This window comes from Vigna radiata, unplaced genomic scaffold, assembly GCF_000741045.1.
Source record: "Vigna radiata var. radiata cultivar VC1973A unplaced genomic scaffold, Vradiata_ver6 scaffold_349, whole genome shotgun sequence".
In the NCBI taxonomy this organism is placed as follows: Eukaryota; Viridiplantae; Streptophyta; class Magnoliopsida; order Fabales; family Fabaceae; genus Vigna; species Vigna radiata.
Window position 1 is genome coordinate 169074 of NW_014541986.1, and position 26573 is coordinate 195646.

General features: G+C 29.6%; 2 protein-coding genes and 1 non-coding gene across 3 annotated transcripts; 2 read left to right on the forward strand and 1 right to left on the reverse strand.

Annotated features, from left to right (window-relative positions):
- Nucleotides 1-10166: 10166 nt before the first annotated feature.
- Nucleotides 10167-10871, reverse strand: LOC106778746. The gene has a single exon (XM_014666730.1). The coding sequence runs from the start codon at nt 10869-10871 to the stop codon at nt 10167-10169; it is 705 nt and encodes a 234-aa protein (XP_014522216.1).
- Nucleotides 10872-15884: 5013 nt separating this feature from the next.
- LOC106778747 (probable WRKY transcription factor 61) lies at nt 15885-21116 on the forward strand. The gene is made up of 5 exons (XM_022776304.1): nt 15885-16023; nt 17137-17190; nt 17267-17740; nt 17839-17952; nt 20064-21116. The coding sequence occupies exons 1-5, from the start codon at nt 15916-15918 to the stop codon at nt 20961-20963; spliced, it is 1650 nt and encodes a 549-aa protein (XP_022632025.1). The 5' UTR covers nt 15885-15915; the 3' UTR covers nt 20964-21116.
- A 1489-nt stretch (nt 21117-22605) lies between these two features.
- Nucleotides 22606-22678, forward strand: TRNAA-UGC. Its single transcript has one exon. It is a non-coding gene; the product is annotated as a tRNA-Ala (tRNA).
- The last annotated feature ends 3895 nt before the right edge of the window (nt 22679-26573 follow it).

Consider the following 26573-nt stretch of genomic DNA (forward strand, 5'->3'; position numbering starts at 1 on the left):
AATCCACGTAACCTAACAATCTGATTACACTGTTACACGTCAACAACTCACTAACTCCGTTATAGACAAATTAACGGAAAGGACTCAATTGTTCCAATTTTGATGAAATTGGGATCCAATTGAGATTTTCAGAAAGAAAGGGACTAAATTGATATTTGAGGCGAAAATAGGGACCAAGTGAATGATTAAACCAAAAAAATAATGTTTTTCTTTCATTTTCTTTCTAGATGAGGCAATTATTACAATTTAACGGGATAAAAATTTAATTTTTAGTTAAAAATTATTAAAATAATTTATTGAATTAAAAAGCGTTTTCGGAATATAGTCATTGAATTAATAAATAAATTTACACGAACATAAAATAGCATACTTTAATTTATTTGTTATCTGTACAAAAAAGTATTTTTATGCAATGATATATGATAACTATTTTACTAAAACTAAAAAGTAGATAATGTAAGGAGTATAACAATTAAAATAAATAGAGTAATCTTAGAAAGGAAGAAATTTCTGAAAACAAAAATATAACATCAAATGATGAGCTTTACTAAATAATCGACAAGGTAAAATTATGATTATTAGGCAAGGTATTTCAAATGTTTGAGAAAAGTTAAGCTCTTAAAAATTATTTATTTATTTATATATTTATGTACTTACACAACATGTTATATGTAAATATATATTTTTTTAAATTTATCTTTTCTGTAGCATATCTATCACATTGTTGTCGTTATTTACTTAAATGATGTGATGTGATATTTTTAACAAAGTTGACAAAGGAAATTTATTATAGGTCAACGGGGTTGATCCTTACCTTATTATAATTTAATTTAACAAAGTGGTCTATTTATATATACAGTGTTTATATGAAGTCCAAAGCTTACAAGTGGGTAACCTTGTATGTTAGATAAATTTAGACGAAAGTGTAACACTTTCAAACTTATATAATCCTCCCATTCTTATTTTCTATGCCATTAATAATTCTACAACATTGCATATGACTTTTTTTATCTTCAACAAATATCTGACACATGCCCATAATATTATTTAATTTTGTCCTAATTTAACTAATACATTAATTATGTAAAGCTTCATACTGAGTTTATTTAATTTGATTAATCGTTCATACGAAATTTTTTGGGACTAACACAATTTTATAAGTTAAATACATTTGGCAACGATACCTAACTCGTCTAATTATTGGTAGTAGAACTGTCAAAATGGGTAATTCGGTTCGATCCAGCCCGGTTCACTACGAGTTGGTTACTTAGTGAGTCAACCTAACCCGGCTCATTATTAGTGGGTCAGAAAAATTCAAACCCGGCCCGATCCACCACAAGTTGGTGGATAAACGGGTTAGCTCACCGGCTCATTTAATTACAATTTTTTTTTAAATAAAAAAATGCAAATTTTCTATAATTCAAATCTAAATAAATTTCACTCCCAAATTTCACTCAAGTTTAATTAATTTTGAAAATAGGAAACTTAAATAATTTTTTCAAGCAAAAATAAATAAATATCTTTTTATAAAATTAAAATTAAATTTTAATAAAATAAAATTAGGTAGGTGGGTTTGTGAGCCAACCCGGCCCACCACAGGTTCAACCTGCATAAACTGGGTTTAAATGAGCCAGATTGAAATCTGACCCGCATAAAAAAAGTACAATTTTTTCAAACCCAACCCGACCCGAACCCGTGGTGGGCCGAATTGACCCGCGGGTTGTGACCCATTTTGACATCTCTAGTTGGTAGTCTCATATCGACTAGAAATAAAACCAAGTTATAATATATAAGTAGGAATCCCATCTTTCAAGCTGATTTTGTGTGATTAAGTTACATTTAAATCCACGTTTTAATATAGTATCAAAACCATGATTGATACCTATCCAAACGAGATCTATAGTTAACCTTAAATCTACTTTCTAATATATATATATATATATATATATATATATATATATATATATATATATATATATATATATTAATTAACTTTGAATTTTGGTATATTTTTTGTTTGGTACCTAAAGTTGGCTATTGTTGACGCATAACTTTTGAAATTTCGCAAATCAAAGTATATAGATAAAATACTATTAAATAACTCTAAACTAATCTTGTTTGTCAATAATAGAACTAAATACTTTAACAAATTTAGTTACACGTTCCTAATCTATTAGTAAATATCAGTGGTAAAAGTATTTTTATGCAATGACGTTGACTTCCAACATGGATAAGCTTCAAATCAACACGTTCTATATGAAATTGCAGTCAATATCAATTTATAGTTTATACCTTTCATTGTTCTTATATTCACATATATTTGAACTAATAAATTAATGATTATGCACCAACTAAGTATATTATGATTGTGATGGACACTCTCAATTAAGGCCATTTAAGAAAAAAATTATAAAAATTATAAATGTGTAAAGATTTTAACAGTTTATTAATTATAGATATATTATTTTATTAATAACTCGTTTAATTTAAGTGTTAGAAAATTTTCGTAGACTTGTCTAATTTAAATATCACTTAGTTTTTTAGATTCATTTGTTGATATTAGTAACTATTAAGAATTTAAATGTGAATCTAAATTATACATTAAATAAAGATGTGAAATTGAACACTTTTATATGATAAAAATCTATTATCTTAAAGTTTTTTATTTAAATAATTTTAATTTCTTTTGTAGAATACACTTAGATTCATAATTATTGAATCCCTCTAATATTGATTTTTTCCTTAAAAAGACCCATTACAAAAATGATGATATAGAAACTTGAAATTTAAAGATTTAATGTTTCTTCTATCCATAATATGCTATATTGATAATTATACAATTATAGAAGATATGGATATTGTGTTTGATAATTTGAATTGTAAACTCTATTTAATCACTACAAATAAATATTAAATTATGAATATAGTTTTACCAATGAAAATACAAAACCATCGAAAAAACATAATTTATCAATATATTTTAAATTTTTATTTACTGACAAATTTAATATTTTTAACATTAATCGATAAATATGTTGTAAAATGATTATCATTTTTTTTTTGTCAAATATGAAGAAATGTGTAGATTGATTTCATTTTACAATTGAATTTCTTCGTTATGTAGCTATATGTAATTACAAATTTTATAACCAAATGTATTTATAATGTAAATATTCATTCGATAAATCGATTAAGGTGGTAAAAACATTTGTTATTGTACCGGGGAGGACGTCCGGACATAACGGAATTACTATATAGAAGGACGTCCGGCATTAAATACCATAATGTAAAAGGACGTCCGGCAATAGTACTATAATATGAAAGGACCCTGATGATATCCTCCACAGAAGTGCGTCCAGTTTGACCGGACGACCCCTAGAGCAGACAATCGATTATTTATCGATAGTTGGCAACGAATGGCCGGATCATTATTGGAACATCATTAATGAGCTAATTAGGATTAGAAACAGTTGGGCCAAGGTTGGGCCATGATTAAGAAAAGTTAATTATTGGCCCATCACAAAAACTATAAATAGAGGTCAAAGGTAATAGTAGGTAGGAACATTTATTGTGCATTTATTCTGTCTCAATAACTTTCTCTTTCTATCTCTACAAGTGGAATTGAGAACTGACTTGAGCTTCGGAATACTTTTAACAGGTACCCGGCCGGTCGAGACCAGTAGGATCAACGTCAGATTGAGGACGGACGGTGGAAGTGATCGAGTTTTGAGTAATTGTGTAGGGAGATACCAATCATCCGAAGTTATTATTTGTGTTAACAATAAGTAAAATTAATTTAGTGAAAATAATTGCTTAAAATCAATTTGAACGATGGAAATGGTATTAATTTTCTTAATCATAATAGTATTATATTTACAATAAAACTAAGTTAATTTAAATTCTATGAATACTAAAATTATATATTTATTATATAGATAACTTTTAAATAGGAATAAATAATATAATTTCCAAAAATATCATAAATAAAATAAATATATTAAAAAAAAAAAAAAAAATATATATATATATATATATATATATATATATATATATATATATATATATATATTAATAGATTTTAAGTCTAATTCAATATTATAAAATTAATATTATAATATATTATGAAGTGAATTTTGCATTCATATGTATAATAATACATTATTCTTATTTATAGTTATTATGTGATTTGGAACAACAAAAAATATTTGTAGTGATATATATCCTTATTAGATATTTGGGGTAATGTGTACAAATATTTAATTATTCACTTCCTAATAAGATGTGTACGAGTATCATGGTATTTGATTTATAAATACTCGTTAATAATAATTAATAAAATTTATTTAAGTATTTTTATTAAAATTCAAATGATCAAAATAAAATTAATGATAAAAAATATTAATCATGAATAATTATTTAAAATTTCACTTAATATATTTCAATTTTTTTATTTAGACATATAAAATTGAAGCTATTTTATAAAAGATTAATTTGTTAAAGTTTATATTTTGACACAATTTATTAAGTGATTCACATAGTGAATTGATGCGTTGTGCGAGTGATTAGAGAGGGTTGCCCTCTGTCTAGTGATTCGCTTTGCGAATCTAGTTGTTATACGACTGGTAGTGTGGTTGGGTTTAATGTCAATTAATTCGAATAGAAAATAAGTGCACTTTGCGAGTGTTTGGAGAGTCTGAGTCACTGTTTGGAACTCTCACATAGTGATTTGGGGTGCTATGCGAGAGGTTAGGGTCTGATACTGTGTATCACAATTTTCAGTTTAGCTGAGTGTACAGAATTGGTGCGCTGAGCGAATGAGCTTTAGCTGAGCGCACAGACTTGGTGCGCTGAGCGAATGTGAGTGAGTAAAAACCATTGTTTCTATTTTTGCACAGCGAGTTTGGTATGTTGAGCGACTAGTCCAAAACCTGTTTTTATTCTTTTTATCCTTGTTTTATGATAACCTTGTGATATGTTTTGCTTATTAGAATGGTGTAGAAGTATTTATGATATTGTATGATCATGTATTATGGTGTTTGGTTGTTCATGTCTTGAGTTAAGTTTTAAAGTGAAAGTATTTTGTGATTACTTTGGCTTTACACACAAAAAAAAAACACTCAATCCATGAGTCAAGAGACATTGAGGAAGATGGATCTTCGGTAGGAGGAAAGACTCAACCAGAGCATGAGATCAATGGAGCAACGATTCATGGAACAACTACAAGAACAAAAGGAAATATAAAGTGCGCTTGAATAGAAGCTGCATTCCATGACACAGGGCACCATGGGTTACCCATTGAAGCTCCCACAATAGACGTCTGACTTGTGTAGTCTAACGTCTACATTGACGTCTGACCTATGTAGTCCGACGTCTATATAGACGTCTGACTGTGGGGTCCGACGTCCCATTAATGTCTCCCATAAAAGACGTCGGATCGAGATCAAACGTAAAAAGTTCAAAATAACAGACATTAAAAGTCTTTTCCGCACTAGTGTTCACTTTAAACTAGTCAAAATTTTATTCTCAAGAATCAAATTATGAACTGAATTTTTAAATGGTTTTTGCTATTCAAATTATTTTCAAAAAAAGGAAAAACAAATTTTATAATACTCAAACTTCTTAAAATTAAAAAAAAAAAGAATTTCATAGAAAAACTCCAACTTCTTTTTTTATATTTGTTTTCCAAATAAAATTTTCAATAAATTTTAATATTTGTCTATTTTATAAATTTCAATGAAAAATTAATATATTTTGTATTTTTACTTTTCTAATTTTTTATATTTTCTAATTAAATCTTTTTTAAAAAAAATGTCTTTTATATTTCTATAGTTTTAAATATTCATTTTTCTATACTTTTTAGAATAAAACAATATATATTTTTAAATAAAAAATAAAAAAATTGTGTCAACTGTAAAAGGGTCTAATTGAAGAAATAAAATACATGTGGATATAGTGATGGTAATAAAGACGAGAGAGAGTCAACTACAAGAAAAACAATTGGTTTATTCCAGCAAAAAATAAAAACTATTATGATAGCGAACAATTTTACTAACTATTTTAAAAAAAATAAAAGAAAGATAGTTATGTGATAAAAAAATATTAAATTATTTAATTTAATTTAAAAATATTATACAAATACATTTTACGAAAATAAAAATCAAAATATAGTATAAAAAAATAATATAAATAAAAAACAAGTATTTAATATAATTAAATATTTGAAATTCAAGCTAAATATCATTAATTTTAATTTGAATGTTAAAGTACAACTGCAATTTTTTCTCTTTTCTTAATTATTTTAACTCTCTATGTATCTTATCATAGTTTCCTTGTCATTCGTGTTGTTGAATCTTCTTTTTCCCCTCTTGCAATTCTTAATTTTGGAAGTTTGGTAAACATTGTATGATTGTCTTGAGTTTTAGAATTTTGAATAGTTTGAGAGGTTTGGTGCATTAGTCGGAAGGAGCATTACATTAAGCATATTATTTAACATGTATTTCATTGTCATTTGATACCAAGATGTATAGTTGTCAATTAATATGAAGATATAGTTTTCAAATTATCTTAAAAATGTGTAAAAAAAATAGATATATCATCTTTATATATAAGTTATATATAATAAAGTCATAGTATTTTTTTTTGGTTAAGTACAATATAAGTTAAATTAAAAAATTTATTTATAATTTTATGACCAGACCATTACTCACCTTCCAATTCTTGATGTTTTATGTCGTAGTTGTCAGTATCTAACGGCTAGGGTTAATTATCTGATATTAATAACATGGGAGAATTCAGATCCATGACAACTTGGGAATTTTTTAAATGAAAATTGGGCTTTTGAGCAACATAATAAAGATAATGTAGAAAATGGAGTAATATTAATAAGGGCGACTCAACACCTATTGGAGCTAAGTTTGAGAGGTTGGTTTGTTTATTTCATATTCATTCGTATTTAATTGGATTAAATTTAATATAGTTGATTGGTTTAATTGTATTTTTAACGTAAATTTAAGTTTATAGAAACTAAATAGTTTCATAGACTTTCTAGTGTTTGGGAATTGATGGAAAACACCAAGTCAAAGATAGAAGAATGGGATCAACGATAAAGTTCGAAAATTATGTAATAATGTTAATACAAAATATTATTCGTTAAAGAGAAATTACATAAATATTTAATTTAATTCATATAAAAAATTAACATAACTTTTAAGCTAAAATTTCAAAATAATGAGTTTATTGATATTTTTTTATAAAATTTTTAACTTAGTTATTATATGTAAAAATACACGTGAATTAGAAATTATTAACATGCATAACATTATATATTTTCTAAAATTAAATTATTAGTAACATTAGTTACAGAAATTATCACTAACAGTATTGACATGAGTTGTGATTGAATATGCCGTCCAATTAACCATTTCAATTTACATTTTTTTAAAATATTGGCATTTAAATAAATTTGAAAACACTAAACAAATAAGATGTAATTAAACAAATAAGATCTTAGTGTAGTGAGTTTTCTAACAGAGACGAATTATGCATAGTATTATGCAAAGAGGAGAGGTATTCAAATGTGAGTTATATTTCTCATTAATAAAAGATGAACGTAAGTACAAGGTATATAAACTGGAAGAGAGTGAGCTAACTGTCTAAAAATCAGTTATTACAGTTGGAAGGGAAAAACCCGTATTAACAACAATACACCCTCCTTAATCTGAGTTTTCCATTAGTCTAACACCAAGCAAGTCACGTAGCTTCTCAAGTCTGTTTTGCCTTAGTGGTTTAGTGAAAACGTCCGCCACTTGATCTTCAGTGCAGCAATGAATCAACTCAAGTCTACTTTTATTAACTTGATCTCTCAAAAAGTGATACTTTGTCTCAATGTGTTTACTTCTTCCATGAAAAACAGGGTTTCTAGACAAGCTTATGGCAGATCTGTTGTCAACTAGCAACTGTACTGGTTTCCTGTAATCGAGTTTCAACTCATCAAGTATTGTTTCAAGCCAAACAATCTGACAAGTCGTTTTTGCTGCCGAAATATATTCAGCCTCACAGGAGGATAAAGCAACTACATTCTGTTTTTTGGAGCACCGTGAGATTGTCGATCCCATGTATTTAAACAAATAATTGAATGTGCTTCTTCTACCATCCTTGTCCCCACTCCAGTCAGAGTCACACCAAACCTCCAATGCTTCCCTTATACTGTCAGACTTCTTTGGAAAGAATAATCCAAAATCAATTGTCTCCTTCAGATAGCGTAAGATGTGCTTGGCAGCAACTAGGTGTGACTGCCTAGGATCATTCATAAATCTACTTGTTATCCCAACTCCATAGTTAATATCTGGCCTACTGTTACAAATGTATCTTAGAGAACCTACGATCTGCTTATAGAGAGTAGCATCCACCTTCTTTTCATCAGCTTGAATGGAAAGCTTCAAATTTGCCATCATTGGAACTGCAGTACCATTGCATCCTGACATATTAAACCTCTTAAGAACTTCAGATATATATTTTCTCTGGTGGAGAAACATTCCATCTTCCTTCTGCATAAATTCCAACCCCAAGAAATAGCTAAGACTGCCAAGATCAGTCATCTCATATTCCTCTTTCATTCTCTCCTTGAACTTTCCGATTTCATCCTCTGGATCACCAGTTATGAGCAGATCATCAACATATAGGCAAAGTAGTATTATACCTTGTTGTCCAATGACTTTCACATAAACGCCAAATTCAACACTGCATTTCTGGAAGCCCAGTCTGTTGAGTAGAGCATCAATGTGACTATTCCAGGCTCGAGGTGCCTGCCTAAGACCATATAAGGCTTTGTTTAGCCTATACACTTTTTGCTCTTGGCCTTCCTTTACAAACCCCGGAGGCTGTTTTACGTAGACCTCTTCTTCCAATGGTCCATTTAGAAATGCAGATTTAACATCCATTTGCCAAATTCTCCATTTTCTGAAGTTTACAACAACAACTACTAATCTCACAGTCTCGAGCCTTGCAACTGGTGCAAAGACATCTGTGAAATCAACTCCTGGTTCTTGCAAGAAACCCTTCGCTACTAGCCTAGCCTTGAACTTTGCAATATCACCATTCGGTTTGTATTTGGTCTTGAACACCCACTTTACCTCAATGGGTTGTTTATGTTGAGGTGGTTCAACCATCTCCCAGGTTCTATTTTTCTCAATAGCCTTCAGCTCCTCCGCCATAGCTTCTTTCCATTCTTTTCTATCAATAGCTTGTCTCCAGCTGATAGGCTCTGCATCAACTAGAAACGCTTGATGCACCAAGTCTCTCGAATCTGTTATGTCACAATCTGCAAACACCTCATGGTCAATCAATCTTGTCGAGGGAAACCTCACTCTTTGAGACCTTCTATTACTTCCTTCTCTTTGAGATCTTCTATTACTCTCTTCATTATCACCATCAATCTGTTTTGCAGAAGTACTACCATCTTCCAGCCAACCATATACAGCTTCAGGTTTATCATTTGCTTTCTGCCAATCAAACACGGCCTCTTCATCAACAATTACATCTCTGCTGATGTTCACTTGCTTCTTCTCTGGACTGAACAACTTGTATGCTCCTGTTGAATGATACCCCACAAGGATAAAGATTTCACTTCTATCATCGAGCTTTTTTCTCTTCTCCTCTGGAACATGTTTGTAGCACATGGATCCAAAAACTCGCAGATGATTCGCAGTTGGTTTGTCCCCTGACCAGGCTTCCTCAGGAGTGCAATCAGACAAAGATCTTGTTGGACATCTATTTAACAAATATGTTGTTGTAGACACTGCTTCACCCCATAAGTAGTGTGGTAGTCCTTTTGCTTTAAGTAAGCATCTGGTCATATCAAGCAACGTCCTATTCCTCCTTTCAGCCATGCCATTATGTTTCGGTGTATATGGTGCTATCACCTCATGTACGATGTCATTCTTAATGCAAAAATTGTCCATCTCATGAGAGTTAAACTCTCCACCACCTTCTGTCCTGAGAGTCTTGATCTGCAAACCAGATTGCCTCTCCACCATGGTAGCAAATTTTACAAAACATGAGTATACATCTTTCTTTTCTTTAATCAGATAAATCCAAACTTTCCTAGTCAACTCATCTACAAAAAGTAGGAAATATTTGTTACCTCCTATTGATTCCACATTGAAAAGTCAACACACATCTGAGTAGACAACAACAAGAGGTTGTTTGGCTCTCTTGAATGTGGTTTTCTTGAATTCGGTTCTGGTTTGCTTTCCAACAACACATCCTTCACATACCCTGTCAGGCTTTTGGATTGTTGGAACCCCTTTCACAAGATTCTTGGATTTCAGCAAGCTCAAACTTCGAAAGTTCAGATGGCTGAAACGATAGTGCCATAACCAAGCTTCCTCCTTCAAATCTATTGCAGTTAAACATTGCACAGCAACAACATCCAACCTTACCTTAAACGTTCTGTTCTTTGCAAGTGGGGCTTTGAGTACGAGTCGTTGCATTTCGTCAAACACCTCCATGTGCTTCTGATGCATCTTCATCATATAATCTTTCTCGAGAAGTTGTCCCAGACTCAGCAGATTGCTCTTCATGTTTGGGACATATAGCACGTTGTTCATATACGCAGATCTTCCATCCTTCTGTTTGATCAAGATCTTTCCAGCTCCTCCAGCCATGATAACGCTATTATCAGCGAATCGCACTCTACTTTTGACTTTCGGATCAAGATCCAACAGCCAGTCCCTTCTTCCCGTCATGTGATTGGAACATGCTGTATCTAAATACCAGCAATCCTCATCTTCTACATGGTCGGTTTCATTGGCCATCGACACGTGTACCGTTTTTGCATGACACCTGTCTTCATTGAATGTTCTGTTTGCCATATCTTCGTGACACTTGACTCTGCTGCATGTTACCACATTGCACGCGTTCACATCATTTTTTTGCACCAAATTCCACCGCTGCATTTTGTAACATCCCGGCAACTTACAGGGACTGTTGACTGCCCCCACACATCACTACGAGGCTTTCCAGTGTGTTTTATCCTCACTCGCACACTTTCCGGGAGGTAGCCTAACCCATAAGAACTCCATGGTTAAGTGTGCTTAGCCTGGAGTAATTCTGGGATGGGTGACCTTCCGGGAAGTTTTCCCGGAAAGTGTGCGAGTGAGGATAAAACACACTGGAAAGCCTCGTGGTGATGTGTGGGGGCAGTCAACAGTCCCTGTAAGTTGCCGGGATGTTACACATTTCTTTATGAGAATCGATAGCACTCATCAATAGTACGTGATCTGAGTCAGAACTTTCTGCATCTTGCACAAGATTTGCTTCTTCTTTTCCTTTGTTCTTCATTGCCTCTTCATTATGCCAGCATTCAGATGAGTAATGACTAAACTTACTGCATGTGTAACATTGAATGTTGCTTTTGTCAGTCTTGCTTCTTCCTCTGCCTCTTGAACACTTTCCACCTCTCTTGTTTTCACTGCTTTCACCTCCATCGTTTTGATCAGCACCATTTGAATTTCTGCCTCCAGCTCGACCTCCTCGAGCACGACCTCTTCCTCTACCACGACCTCTTGGTTTGTAATCATTTCTTGCTTGTAAAGCTTGACTCACGCCTTGAGAAGCTTTTTCAGCATTCCTCCTTTCAACTAATCTCTGCTCAAACGCTTCTAAGGAATTCTGCAATTCCTCCACCCTCATCTACTCGAGATCCTTGGTTGCTTCTATGGTCAAAGTTATATGATCAAATTGAGGGGTTAGTGTTCGAAGTATTTTTTCAACAATTTTCTTGTCCTTCACTACCTTGTCGCACCCTCTCATTGCATTCACGATCAATTGGATTCTTCCAATGTACTCTACAATTGTTTCTTGTTCGCTCATAGCGAGAAGCTCAAACTGCCTTTGGAGTGACTGCAATCTAACTTTCTTGACTTTCCCAGAATTGTCATAACCATCCTGTAAGATGTCCCAAATCTCTTTCGTCGTAGTAGCCTTTGAAATCTTCTGAAAGATTGTTGCGAATACGCACTGATGTAGCAGCATTCGCGCTTTACAATCCAATTTTCGATTTTCCTTGTACTGCTTCTTGACTGGTTCTGTGTCATCCTTGGAGGGTTCTTCGAAACCTTTTCTTACGATCTCATCCACTTCTTGGAAACCGAAGATCGCATCCATCTTGATACACCAGTCGTCGAATCCTTTGCCATCAAAGACAGGCAGATTGCTATGCATCATCCCAGCCATTACGTACGAACGTTATTCTTCTTGACACGTCTTGAACTGTCCTCGCCCGATTTCGAACCTTGCTCTAGATACCACTCTTAGTGCAATGAGTTTTCTAACAGAGACGAATTATGCAGAGTATTATGCAGAGAGGAGAGGTATTCAAATGTGAGTTATATTTCTCATTGATAAAAAATGAATGTAAGTACAAGGTATATAAACTGGAAGAGAGTGAGCTAACTGTCTAAAAATCAATTATTACAGTTGGAAGGGAAAAACTCATTAACAACAATACTAGAGACCAAAATTTATATTAATTATGCGACCAAAACTAGAATTATATTTTTCGATTGCTTAAGAAGAGAATATTCCAGTGATTAATAAATTAAGCATAACGACGAAAAATTATAATACCTAAATAGTAAAATCTTTGAAATTGGTTGCTAATAAAAATAAAGATTAGACTCTCAACAATAAACTAATTTTATCCCTAATTCCATCACTAAGTTAAATAATCTAAAGAGTGACGATTTTAGAGGTAATGTATTTGTAATGATAATTACGATTTAATATTATCTTTTCGTAATATACTATTTTTTCGTTAGGGAATATATGCAAGTATATATGGTCACTTTTAGAATAATGATAATGGTCTCAATTGATAGTGGATTTTTAACATAATTTACATTTTCTTTTCTAAAACATGATGATTAACATAAAAATATCAATTTGAGTATATATATATATATATATATATATATATATATATGTGTGTGTGTGGAATAAGAATAATAATTAAATGAAGTTTGTTTATTTTTTGATTTGACTTTTTAAATTTTGACTCTATCCTTGTACTATAAAGGCAGTGGTTTGAAACCCTAGATAACTATCCTTAACATGCACCAATGAGGAAGCGTTATTCTGGTACAACCTACTATTGACCCACTGCTCTCTCTCTCTCTCTATATCTGGACGTCTATTGCACTCTTTGTCAGGAAAGAGAACGAAAAAAAAATATTCTTTTACATATTAATATTATTATTTTTTATTTTTAAAAGAAATAAAAAATTTTATATTTTTATTATTATTTTATTCTTATACTCTGTTTCAAAATAATGTAAAAATGTATTATCATTGCTCTATGTATAATATCCCAAAAACAGAAAAGTAAAAGGGGATAGCGTGGTCTTGGTAGTAGAAAACTTTGATGGTTGCTATTATTTAATTAGTTTTAAAGTCAGACTCTCAGATGATTTGTTTCATGTATTCCAGGTATTTACTAATCTCAAAGTCACTTCTCCCAAATCAACTTAAATTAGGGCATCTAAACGGATTATTTTAATTTTTAATTTCAAAAAGTCTGTTAACTAATTCATTTATTTCATCTATGGTCCGTCACTTTAACAGATAAACAGACCACAGCAAGTTACTAACACCTAAGTCGTCAAAATTTTAACAAATAAACTGGTGCATAATTCGTAACCCATTTTGTCACCCTTTATTTATTTTTTAAATATTTTTAGTTACAATCTTTAATTTAAAGTGTATAATATAATCCTTCGATTAATTTCAGATAGATGGTGCAAACGGTTAACCACTTTACAAACATGATCTTAATAGTTATTTTGGAACGAAATGACATTAACCTATGAACGGTCACCTATTAAAATGATTAAAATATAATACTGATTAATTTATGATGAAATAAGTTTGAGATAAAAAGATATGTGATAATATTTAATATGCATTATTTATTAGAACTGTCGAATTTTTATCGACTTTCACATCATTAGAGCCGTCAAAAAGGGTCACAACCCGCGAGTCAACCCGGCTCACCACAGGTTCGAGCCGGATTGAGTTTGAAAAAATTGAATTTTTTTTAAGCGGATCAGATTTCAACCCGACTCATTTAAACCCGGCTCATGCGGGTTGAACCTGTGGTGGACCGGGTTGGCCCGCCAACCCACCTACCTAATTTTATTTTTTTAATTTATTATTTTATTTATGAAATCCTAAAAAATAAAATACTCTCTTCATTCACTGTGTATACCAAAAAAGTAACATCTGTTCTCACAAATCACCCTCACGGAACATGCTCTCATTTACGGTGCTATCACTCTCACTTCTTCACTGAAATTCTTCAAGGAGCAGGTTTTTTTGTATGTTTTTTGTGTTTGTTTTTGGATGACATTTGGATTATATTGTACTTTTTATTATTATTTTGAATTGTCTTCAGTTTAACATTTTTTTTGGGAGTGAAATTTGTTTAAAATTGAATATAGAAAGTTTATAATTTTTTTTTATTTTAAAAGAAATTGTAATTAAATAGGCTAGTGAGCCAACCCGTTTACCTACCAACCCGTGGTAGGTCGAGCCGGGTTCAGATCTTTTTGGCTCGCTAATAAATGAATCAGGTGGAGTTGACTCACTAAGCGATCAACCCGTGGTGGACTGGGCCGAGTTGAACCGAGTTACCCGTTTTGACAACTCTACACATCACAATACTTTGTGCAGTTAACCTAATTTGATTAAACAAAATTCTAAAATGAAGGACGATAAAGACAAACATTTGGACATTTAAGATACAAGTGACCTACTAAATAATTAACTTGAACTCCATGATCAAAACATAAAATATACTTGATTATGGTGTCTTTTACCATATTTATGTTTAATTTCATTTAACTTAAAAAAATTCAGAATCTAAAGAGAAATTTTGATAAGAGTGGCAATATAGTTATACTTTCTTTTGAAAATATAAAGTCTTAAGTCAGTTTTACAAAATCTCTAAAATAAAATTTATATTACAAGATGAGATTTTGAAAGCAAATTTGAAGTTAGTTAGATGTGAAATAGCAAAAAACAAAATTAAGAAGCAAAGTTGTCCGTACAAAGTTTAAAAAAATAATGTTATGCTGGTTAGAAAGATTGGAAGGGGGAAAAATGTTGGTGTAAAGAAAGGAACATGTAACCTTTAACAACTTTTTTTAACAACTGTTAATGTGTCCGCTTGTGATTGGTATGTTAGATATATGAATTGATCAAATAGTGAGTTGTTAAAAAATTGTTAAAAAAAGTCTAAACATGTCTTCTTAAATATATGAATCGATCAAATAGTGATACATAATCTGTTGTTAAAAAATTGTTAAAAACAGTCTAAAGAAGTCTGTTTTAAATATATGAATCGATCAAATAGTAACACATAATCTGTTGTTAAAAAATTGTTAAAAAAAATTGTTAAAATATCGTGGTGGTTCGTAAAGAAAAGGTTAATTTGGTGACGGGGAGTGGGAAAAGTTTGACCATGTGAAAGGGAACTCGGCCCCATGTGACTGATGCAATGTTCGAAAGTTCAACGATGCCACTTGTATAGTAGGCGGTGTCCGACCATTGCGGCTTCAACCCCTCTTTCACTTTCTCGGACATCTTTTCTCAAACGTTGAAGTTGAATTCTTCCACTTATTATATACACATATTCTCCTCATTGAAACAATACTTCCTTTTTCTTCTTTTCTTTTAGTGCAACTGGATTGCCCTATGTTTGACATTTTATACTTCTACGTCTGTATCCGTGTTGGCTACCCTTTCCTTTTATTTTCAATAGTCAAATACTTCATCCACCTTCTCTCTCTCTCTCTCTATATTAACACACCAAGAGGGACCATCTTTGCTGACCCAACAAACAAAACTTCTTTTCTCAATATGCAGTTTCCTTCTCAAACATCCTCTCACCAGCTCAAGGAAGACAACACAACTCAATCAAGTCCTCCAGATGAACAACATCCTCGTCAACAAGAGATTCTTATGCAGGTGAAAATAATTCTATGCTATTACTCTTCACAAAATATATGTTTCTGTCTGTGGCTTTCGATTTCTTAATTTAGTCAAAAAGGTTTAAAAGAACAATCAAACTGTTCTCATCTCCAAATTCTTCTTCTTTCTCAACGCCTACAATTAATATTCCATCTCGTTAGCACTTCCATAATCGATTTTCTGATTAAACTTACGGTTCAAACCTTTTTATTTATGCGATATTTGGTTAAAATTAATCCAGTTTTAATTGTGTGTTCATGTTCAATTAAATTAGGTCTACAAATAAAAACTTAATTGTTGAAGTAGATTGAAAAAAAAATAAAATTTGGTGGAAGATTATGAATCCTTGTTGTTATTTAATGACTTGATATACTAAATAAAGACTGCATCTTATGTTCCTCTATGATATAGATATTTCGTTATGAGTATGGTATATATTTCTCTTTGATGGGGTATCGAAATTATATATATTGACCATAACATTTTAATACACTAAAACACGGTTTATCAAATTATTAGAAACATAAAATAAGCGTTTGAGGTTGCACTAAAGCAGCTTAATTAGCTTGTAAGAGGTTCCAATAATTTGATATACTTGCAAGAGATCTATAGTGATATTTAATTTATCAAAGATATGCATAGAATGAGTTTCTACATATATTTACCTTAATACTGGATCGATCTGGTGCAGCACAGTGCTCATCCTTAACACTAATATTTGTTAATTGTTTGGTTTGATGAAAATTGAACTCGGTTGAAAGTAAAACACATGTCCATATGCACGTATATAATTCAGCACACACCATTTTAATAGCTTTTGAAAAGAATTTTAATAGTTTATCTGGGTCTTTAAAGTTGACTCATGCATGTGCAGGAAAGCTAGCAATCATGTTATCGATATCTAAAATATGACAATTCATTGCACATGCAAACCCGAAAAATTCTCAGTTCTTCTTATATCAAAAGAAGGGCAAAAATTCTTGAGCATCATTACATGTACACTTTCAACGTATAAGGCTTGGTAACCCTAGTTAGATAAAGAACAAAGGAAAAATAATGAGAAATTAAATTGCATTTGTATATGCATTTATTGACTTTTTTAGTTCACAGGAACCAGCTCTGGCTACTCCCGAAAGATCCACCGTCGAGGCTGGGCCAAAAGAGGTTAGATTGTTGAATAATTATAATATTGATGATTAAATTATAGTATGATTGGTCTGATCTATATACATGGTTGCAGGGTGATGAACTTGAAAATGCGAAAGCCGAAATGGGTGAAGTGATAGAAGAAAACCAAAGATTAAAGATGCGTTTGAACAGAATACTAAATGATTACCGAACACTGCAAATGCAATTCCAGAGTATAGTTGAAGAAGAGAAAGCGAAGAATGATGGTGAAGATGAAGAAGCGATGGAGGAATCAGAACTGGTTTCCCTGAGTCTTGGAAGAATTGGAATTCCAAGAAGCAACGAGAAAGGGAAAGTCCCTAAAACATTGAAAGAGGAAGAAGATAAAGAAGGGTTGTCCCTTGGATTGGAGTGGAAGTTGGAAACATCAAAATCTGGAAGCCCTAGCAATAGTGTTGAAGAAGTGGTAAAAGAAGAAGGTGGTGGAGAAAGCAAGGGACAGAAGACAAATAGAGATGAGATTGGTGAGCAAAACCCTGCCAAGAAAGCAAGAGTTTGTGTGAGAGCAAGATGCGACACCCCAACTGTAAATACCTCGTATCATTCTACGCAACTTTTTGATTTTACTTTTGTTATAAAAGTTGGATAATGAAAAAGTGTTATTGTTTGGTTTGGTTGAAACAGTTGAACGATGGATGTCAATGGAGGAAATATGGGCAGAAGATTTCAAAGGGAAATCCTTGTCCTCGAGCTTATTATCGTTGCACAGTTGCACCATCATGCCCAGTGAGAAAACAGGTATTTACCACTCTATTTTCTATCACTTATTACATTCATATTATCTTTCTTTAATTTTTAATTTTTTTTGCTTTAATTTTTATTCCTTTTTCTTTCTAAAAAGATATAATAATGTATTAACACATTTTTTTACAATATGTATTATTTTTTTTATCAAATTTAAAATACGTAAACACAAGTGAAAACAAAATATACATACTATGTCAAAATATTATAAAAAAATATGTATCAAAAATATTTTTTTCTTTCTGAAATACAAAAATTCATTATTTTTATAATCATTTTATCCTTTTTTTATCAAATAAATATAAATGTATACCAAACTATCATTATTCTATTTATTATAGGTTTGAAATCAATGATAATATGTTCACATTCCAATTCATTTGAATTTTTTCACCTCTTTTCTTTTACTTTTATGAAATACGATTCATGGAGACCTAATAGTTGTTTTTGTGTGGTTTGAGAAAAGAGAGTGATTATTTCACATCTCATATATTTTCAACTCACTCTATTGATTTTAAATTCAATAATTTAATTTATATTTTAATTAAGTAACTTAACTTAATATATTATTATTTACTGTTATTATATGGATGTGAAAGAAAAAGTGATGTCAAAACATTCTATTTTCCTCTAAGAAAACAAAAGTTAAAAAGATAATACAAATTAGGAAAAAAATAGTCAATATATCACGGTCTGACAAATTAAGATAATATTTGTAGTTTGATACAGTAAAAAGGGGAAAAATGTGTACACAGAATGACACAAATAATTCATATAATATATATATATATATATATATATATATATATTATAATAATAATAATAATAATAAGGATGCTATATATATTTTTAGCCTAATCAATTTTTTTTCTTTTTCTTTTCAAAGTGGAAGGAGAAAGAAAAAAGGGTTTTGTGTTATTTTGTTTATCTTTCATATAGTCTAATTAAACAAGAAAATGTAAAATATCTTTTATTATTGTACGTGGCGTAATTTTACAAAAAATAATTTTATTTTAAATATAATTTTTGAGTGATGATACATACACGTACTTTAATTGTATACCAAACCCTAGCCTCTAATACTTTATAGAAGTATGCTGTATATAATATATTGTATTATATGTCAATAGATTAGTGTTAAAATAATTAATGGTGTATATATTAGTGAGTTATGATCACATTTGTCAAATTCTTTTCTCTCTCTTGTAATTGTCTCATTTACTAATTTTATTTATTTTTTTATATTCCTTACAAGTTAAATATTAAAAAAGTTTCAATATATTATTTAAAAGAGTTAAATATTTAATAATTACGATGATAAAATCAATATTAACAATATTAGTATTCTTATAATAATATAATTAGTATTATTTAATTTTCTAGATAACAATAGTTTACAACTAATTATAATTATAAAAATGATTATAATAATAATAGATAATATTATTATAATTTTTATGTTGATATAATATAAAAAATACTTTTACAAAATATGTTATATAATAATTGAAACTAATTATAATAATATTTTTAATATTAATTTTACCAAATATTATTGTTAATTTGTTTCAGTGATATATATTAAATTTTTTAAATAATGTATTTGATTTTTTTTTGTATTTTAACTTGTACATAATATTAAGAATTTAAAAATAAAAAGATAAAGGATAAAAAAAATTAAGAGAAGAGAAAATTTTTATTTTAACAAATATCAAGATAACTTACTACATGAAATTTGGACAATGATATTTCAACATATATTATATTATCTTGTTAACACTAATGCATATATTACTATTTCTTTTATGAAATTAAATATATTTATAATTTCTAAACTTTAATATTAAATTAGAGTTTGTTTCTATTTAAAACTTTAACAATTTAGTTTTTTTAATTTAATTACATTAAATATTTTCATAAATAAAACAATGTTTAAGTTACATTTAAACATCGTTACTATATATTATTTCCCTTTTATAATTAGTAAAGATAGAAGTGTTACTGTTTTACAATCTTTTTGTAATAGCATAGAACAAATTTATATAGGAAAATGTTACTTTAACACCCGATTTAACCTAACTGTTACCATATATGTAACACTTAAGGTACAAAGATGTGCTCAAGACATGTCGATATTAATCACCACCTACGAAGGAATCCACAACCACCCTCTTCCTCTTTCTGCAACGGCCATGGCTTCCACCACTTCCGCAGCTGCTTCCATGCTATTGTCTGGATCAAGAACTTCTCCAAACATCACTACCACTGCTGCAGATCTTCATGGAATCAACTTTTCCCTCTCAGATTCTTCCCAACCAAACCAATACTACCTTTCTCATCCTTCACTCTCATCTTCACCTTCACATCCCACCATCACTCTCGACCTCACTTCCAATCCATCATCCTCTTCACCTCCTTTTGTCAAATTCACTTCAAATTCAAACTACAACCCTCACAGGTACCCTCCTTCCACAAGCCTCAGCTTCACTTCCTCCCAATCTAACACAACTTCTTGGACCAACGGCTTTTTCACCTACAACAATCAACCATATAATAACAACAGGAATACCAATGCCAATGTCAATGTCCTTGGCAACATAAACCTTGGTAAACAACAACCTATGGAGAACATCTACAGTTCCTTCATGCAAAGGAACAACAATTCAATCCCTCCTCTGCCGGACACCATAGCTGCAGCAACGAAAGTAATCACTGCAGACCCTAATTTTCAGTCAGCTTTGGCAGCGGCACTTTCTTCAGTTATTGGCTCAGGAAGCATTCAGGGAAACCAAGGTACTGTAGAAAATCTGATTCAGAAAATAAAGTGGGGTGAATTGCTTCCACCTTCATCTTCAAAAGTCAATGGGTGTGCTTCAAGCTTCTTGAACAAATCACCAGCTAATTCACAAGCAGGAAGTTTGATGTTTCTTCAACCACCTTTGCCACTTTCTAGCCCCAAAAGCGCTTCTGGGTCCCCCGGAGATCACAGAGACAAGAAAAATTAGTGATTGGGGCGTTTGAAGAATGAAAGTTCTAACCTACATGGGAAGGCCATGATTCAAAAGCTTCTGTTTAAACCTGTGTTTTAGTTTATGGAAAATGATATATTGACACCAATTTTTGACATCATTTTGACACTGTACACGTGTCAAAATGTGATTGGACGATTTTAAATTAAAAAAACAAATTTTGGTTTTTCTCTTCCAAATATACCCCTATCTTAACTTTTTTAATTTGAAATCGTCCAATCACATTTCGACACGTGTACAGTATCAAAATAGTGTCAACAAATGGTGTTAAAATATCATTTTCCGTTAATTTATTTAAACTTTTAGGATGTGATGGACACCTGATTTGGTTTAAAATTTTACTAGCTAGCTTGCACCTTGTCTTGCAATTGTATAATTAATATGGAAAATAATTTAGAAAATGTACAAAAATAAATATTTTCTCTTTCATTTAGTCATTATTCATTATATATTAATACTTCAGCTTGTAAATTCAAAGTTAAGAAAAATATTTTTCAAAGGTGCATTGTATATATTTCAGTTCATCTTTTATGAATATAATAAAAATCATTCTATAAGATAAGGTTTAATATAAATCACTTTTAGACACTTCTTATCAAATAGGAATAATGACAAAATTACTTGTTCTATTGACTCATATGGGAAAAGAAGTTGAGAATTTTGATTTATTTTGTTAAAAGATAGCTTGACATAATTTTTTCAACTTCTTTTTTATTTTATTTTTAATTTTTACAATTTGTTATGATATTAAAAGCACATTTAATTATATAAAATTTTAAATAATTAATTATTGATTCTAATTAGGTTTATATGGTAAATTATTTTGTTATAATTAATAATTAAACTTAATTTATAAGTATTATGAACTTAAGTTATAATATATATTATACATGTATCTCAAATAGTATAATACAGGAAAATTAATATTTAAATTATTTTTAAATTTAAAATTTTAATTTAGAAAAAAAAATTGACAAGTCAATCAAACTTACTTTATATTTCATACGACAATTTAACATATTAGATGGATTGAGACAAATATTAGACGGATTAAGACAAAGTGAGCTGCAGGTTTGATAGACTGACAGATTGATTAAGGAGATTCAATTTGTCATCTATTATTATAATAAGGGTGTGCAAAGTGAAATAATTATAATAAAGTTTAATTAAGATAAAAATTTCACTATTTTTAATTGAGTCCGAAATATTTTTTTGTTTGATTGAATGCTCAAACGGTTTCCTTTTTTTTTTAGTTAAATAATATAAAAATTAAAAAAAAATATCAATTAATAACAAAAAATTTAAGTTTTTAATCAAACAAAATAGTTTTATAAAAAAAATTAAAATACCTAAGTTTACGAGGGATTCAAAATTTGATTAAACTTAATTAAAATGATAAACTAATTTTGGAAAAGAGAAATTTTAATGTTATACTTTATGTTAATATTAACTTGATTTTAGAATAAAAACATTCAAATATATCACGTGACTATAAAATTGATTTTAGAAAAATATGTTTGACTTAAAAGGTTTTATGTTTTACTTACATTGTTAAAGCTTATGTATGTTTCTTTATTTAGTTTTAATAAACTACAACCGTCATAATATAACAAGAAATGGGGATGTAGCTCAAATGGTAGAGCGCCCGCTTTGCATGCGGGAGGTACAGGGTTCGATCCCCTGCATCTCCATTACTCTTTTTTTTTTTTCATTTCTTCTTTCATTTAATAAGTTTGTGTGTTATATATATGTTTTTTAAAACAAAAATGTAATATATATATATATATATATATATATATATATATATGTGTGTGTGTGTGAAATTATGAAAAAACAATCATACATTAAAAAATAATTTAGTATAAGACATTATTTTATAAATTAAAAATCATTAATATGTAAAGAAAAATTATATTATTAATAAAAATTATAATTAATTTTTGAATTAAAATGGAAATTGATTTTAACATTAACTATTTGTTATTATTAATTCTAAATTAGTGTCTGATTTGAAAGTAAAGATTAATTTAGAATCAATAAAAAGTAAATAATTAAAATCTTGATAATTAATATCGATTTAGACTAAGTTGGCTAGGGTGAATAATATTTTTAAAGTTCTTTGCAAAACAAAGTCTATGAATTTAAGTGATATATACTCTAAACAAAATGTTTAGACGCTGGTTTTTATGAATATTGTATATGGAAAAGGTTTTAAAGAGAATGATAGTTAAACACGTATTTTTACTAGTTGATTGAATTTGAATTACGTCCAATTTTCTCTTAAGAACTCTTAAGGGATTTTACTAATGTTTATGAAGATTACACAAGTTTTATCTTCCTAGCTTTATACCGATTATTAACACCACTATTGGTTCACCTAGTAACAAGATTAGTTCGAGTTTAATCACTTTTGGTATCAAAATATTCTTACGACTCCTGCTATAACCCTATACAAATGTCTAGATTGTTTAACTAAACTAAGCTAAACACTAAGTGTTTTAATTCTCTTCAGAATTACAATACAATCAGTATTAAGATGAAATACAGATTGATAACCCTCAATGAGAGGATAATTTTTCTATACAAAACAATATAAGAATCTTGCAAATATTTCTTTTCAAGTGTAAGCTTCAAACAATATATGAGCAGAGTAATAACAAGCTTGTTTTAACATTTAAATTATCTCTATGTTATCTTTTTTTTTCTCTTCAAGCTTTCATCTATTCATAACTTTCTTGAAACATGCCTGTTAGATAAAAAGTGATGACTTCTTGTTGGGTTGATAGCCTTTTTAGGTGAGAAGTCAAACTGAGGTATACTTTACATAGGTACAGTGTTTTGTCATAGCTTTTGTCAAAACGGAGCTTGTACAATGTGTCAAAGTAGAAGTCTTTAGGGGAAACATTTCTTTAATGTTTTTCATATCTTTCAACGTCTTTATCTTGTGTGCAGTTGATGATCTTAAGTCTTTGTACTTTTTGTGATTTGTACAAATATTAAGAACAAGGTATACAACATCAAAGCACATTATCATACATGCATTAAAGGTCATTTAATGTTTTAAACTTTGACAAACGTTTAAGTTATATTATGTATTCAAAACATTTTATCATTTATCAACTCATTAATAAATTCATCATTTGGTTAAAGCATTCAACATATATGATCATCTAATGGTGTAAACATTAGATGTTGTATCAAAAATTGTTTGAGATATATCTTAACACTTGTATAATAATAAAAAATTGTTGTACCTTTTGGTCAGGGGAAGACCAAGCCTTAAACCAATAGCTTCGTTACTTAATAGGTGAACTTGGGAAGAAATGCATATAATTCATTCCTAAACCAAACACTGTAATAACACCATGCATCCTCTGATATTGTCTTGCCTCACATCAATATTGTGATCCAATGCATGATACAAAGATGCTAATACTGTAGACCCGACTAAAATTAGACACAAATTTTAAGTCAGATAATAGTAATAGGTACATCAAATGTACCTTGCTGGCTAATGTAGTAGACATAAGTACACTTCCAATGTGTGTTAAAAATGTGTGAGTGCATGTTGTGCAATAACAACATTATTTTCTTCATCAGACAGATCTTAAAATGTGTTGTTTAACTAGGAAATAATATAATACCGTAAAAATTATTATTTTTTAATTATTTTTCAAATTTAATTTTTAATTTAGAAAAAACATATTGACAAGTCTAATATTTTGACATATTACAGAGACTAGAGAAAGGTGAGTTAGCATATTGTAGGCTTTAACTTGACACAAAATTTTGATAGGCTAACATTAATACAATCCATATACAAGATGGTACAGTTTAATGTCGGATGATACGATCCTATCTAAGAAAAAGTATGATCATTTTTTAATTTGAATCCTCAATAGGCATAAACAAAAATAAATCAGAGAAAAACACGAAATAAGACATTGATAGAGATGTCACAATCTAGCATATTGATAAGTCAATGAAGATTCGTCACAAAAATTGCCATCTTTGATAAGAACCAGAGTTATAGATGCCAAAATCTAATAAATTAATATTTTAAGAAAGATATGACACAAAGAATTCAATCTTGGACTACAAATGTATTTGGTGTCAGACACATATATTTAAACAACCTAAGAAATCTTAAAAGAAAACCAAAAGACATCAAGCCCAAAATAACTTGAAAATTGAAAAAAGATTAAGCTCATTTAGTGAATTCACTCAACCAAGCCAACAATAGTTATAAACTATTAAAGTTAGTAGAAAACTATAAATACTTTTAATTGCATAAATCTATTCTATAATTATGAACCAAACTTATGATCTTAATGTGCTTTGAATTCCAAACTTCATAAATTGTATTCAATTAAGAGATAGTTTTCTATCATACATATTGATAGACTTGTCAAAACTCACTTGGTCACCCATATTATCAAATAAGAGTGTGCAAAGCCAAATAATTATATAAGGCTTAATTTAGATTAAATTATAAATTAAATTACTTTTAATTGAGTCTTTATTAACATTTTTTTGTTAATATCATGTGATTTCCTAATTTTTTTCATTAAATAGTTTATATACAAATTAAACAACAAAGATCAATTGAAAATATAAATAATTTAAATATTGAATAAAATAAGATATTTTAATAAAAATTTAACTAAATTACCTAAATTTATGAGGAATTTGAAACTTGATTAAACTTTATTAGAATATAAATTAAAACACTAATCAAATAAGCAGCGTGAATCTTAACAAATTTTGAAAGAACTAAAACAGTCAAAATTTATATATTTAATTATTATCACTTATAAAAGAAATAAATAATTAGATCATTAATATTATGGTTTAGAATATAAGTGAAGAAATTATATTGTTTTGATCTTCACATTTAATTTTCCTTTTATCACATTTAAAACATATATTATTCTTTTATTCTTCATAAGTATGTCTATTTAAAAAAAAATCAAAACTAAAAAATAAAAAATGAAAATATAATTAAATATTGAGAGATATAATTATTAAACAAAAGTTTATAATAATCAAACTAAAATTAAAATTAAGTTAACAAAAATACATAATAATTAACTATATTTATGTTCATGAAAAACTACTGTATAAAAGACTCATGAGAAAGAAAAAAATATAAAACTAATGTTTTAATATCAAATTAGACAAAATAGAGTTACACTTTTTTCTTCATAATGAAACAAAGCATTTGAAAAATAATAATAGAAATAATAATTTGGTGATTTTTTTCATAAATAAAAAAACATATAAAAAGAATGAAATATGAGCATATAAGTAAATCAAGAGGCAAAATAAAATAAGGAAAATGATATGTAGACAACAGATTCAGACAACATTTAGACACGCCACAGGTGTCACACAACCATTGGTCCACGTGGCAAGGAGAGAGAAATCTATTGCTTTTTGAAGATTGTTTCAGATCTTGACGCGTGGCAGAGAGAGGAAAGTGAATTTGGTTCTGAAATTTGAATCTGTGTAGGGTTTTCGTTTCAAATTTGGGATTCCCATTTTCGAACCCCTCCCATTTCGTCACACCCATTTCGAACTCCTTCC

Bases quoted from the DNA above. Each gene is read 5' to 3' on its own strand.
- LOC106778746 (XM_014666730.1), bottom strand. From the start codon at position 10,871: ATGGCAAACAGAACATTCAATGAAGACAGGTGTCATGCAAAAACGGTA.
- LOC106778747 (XM_022776304.1), top strand. From the start codon at position 15,916: ATGCAGTTTCCTTCTCAAACATCCTCTCACCAGCTCAAGGAAGACAAC. The intron at 16,024-17,136 runs GTGAAAATAATT...TTTAGTTCACAG, and splicing joins AACAAGAGATTCTTATGCAG to GAACCAGCTCTGGCTACTCC. The intron at 17,953-20,063 runs GTATTTACCACT...GTAACACTTAAG, and splicing joins CATGCCCAGTGAGAAAACAG to GTACAAAGATGTGCTCAAGA.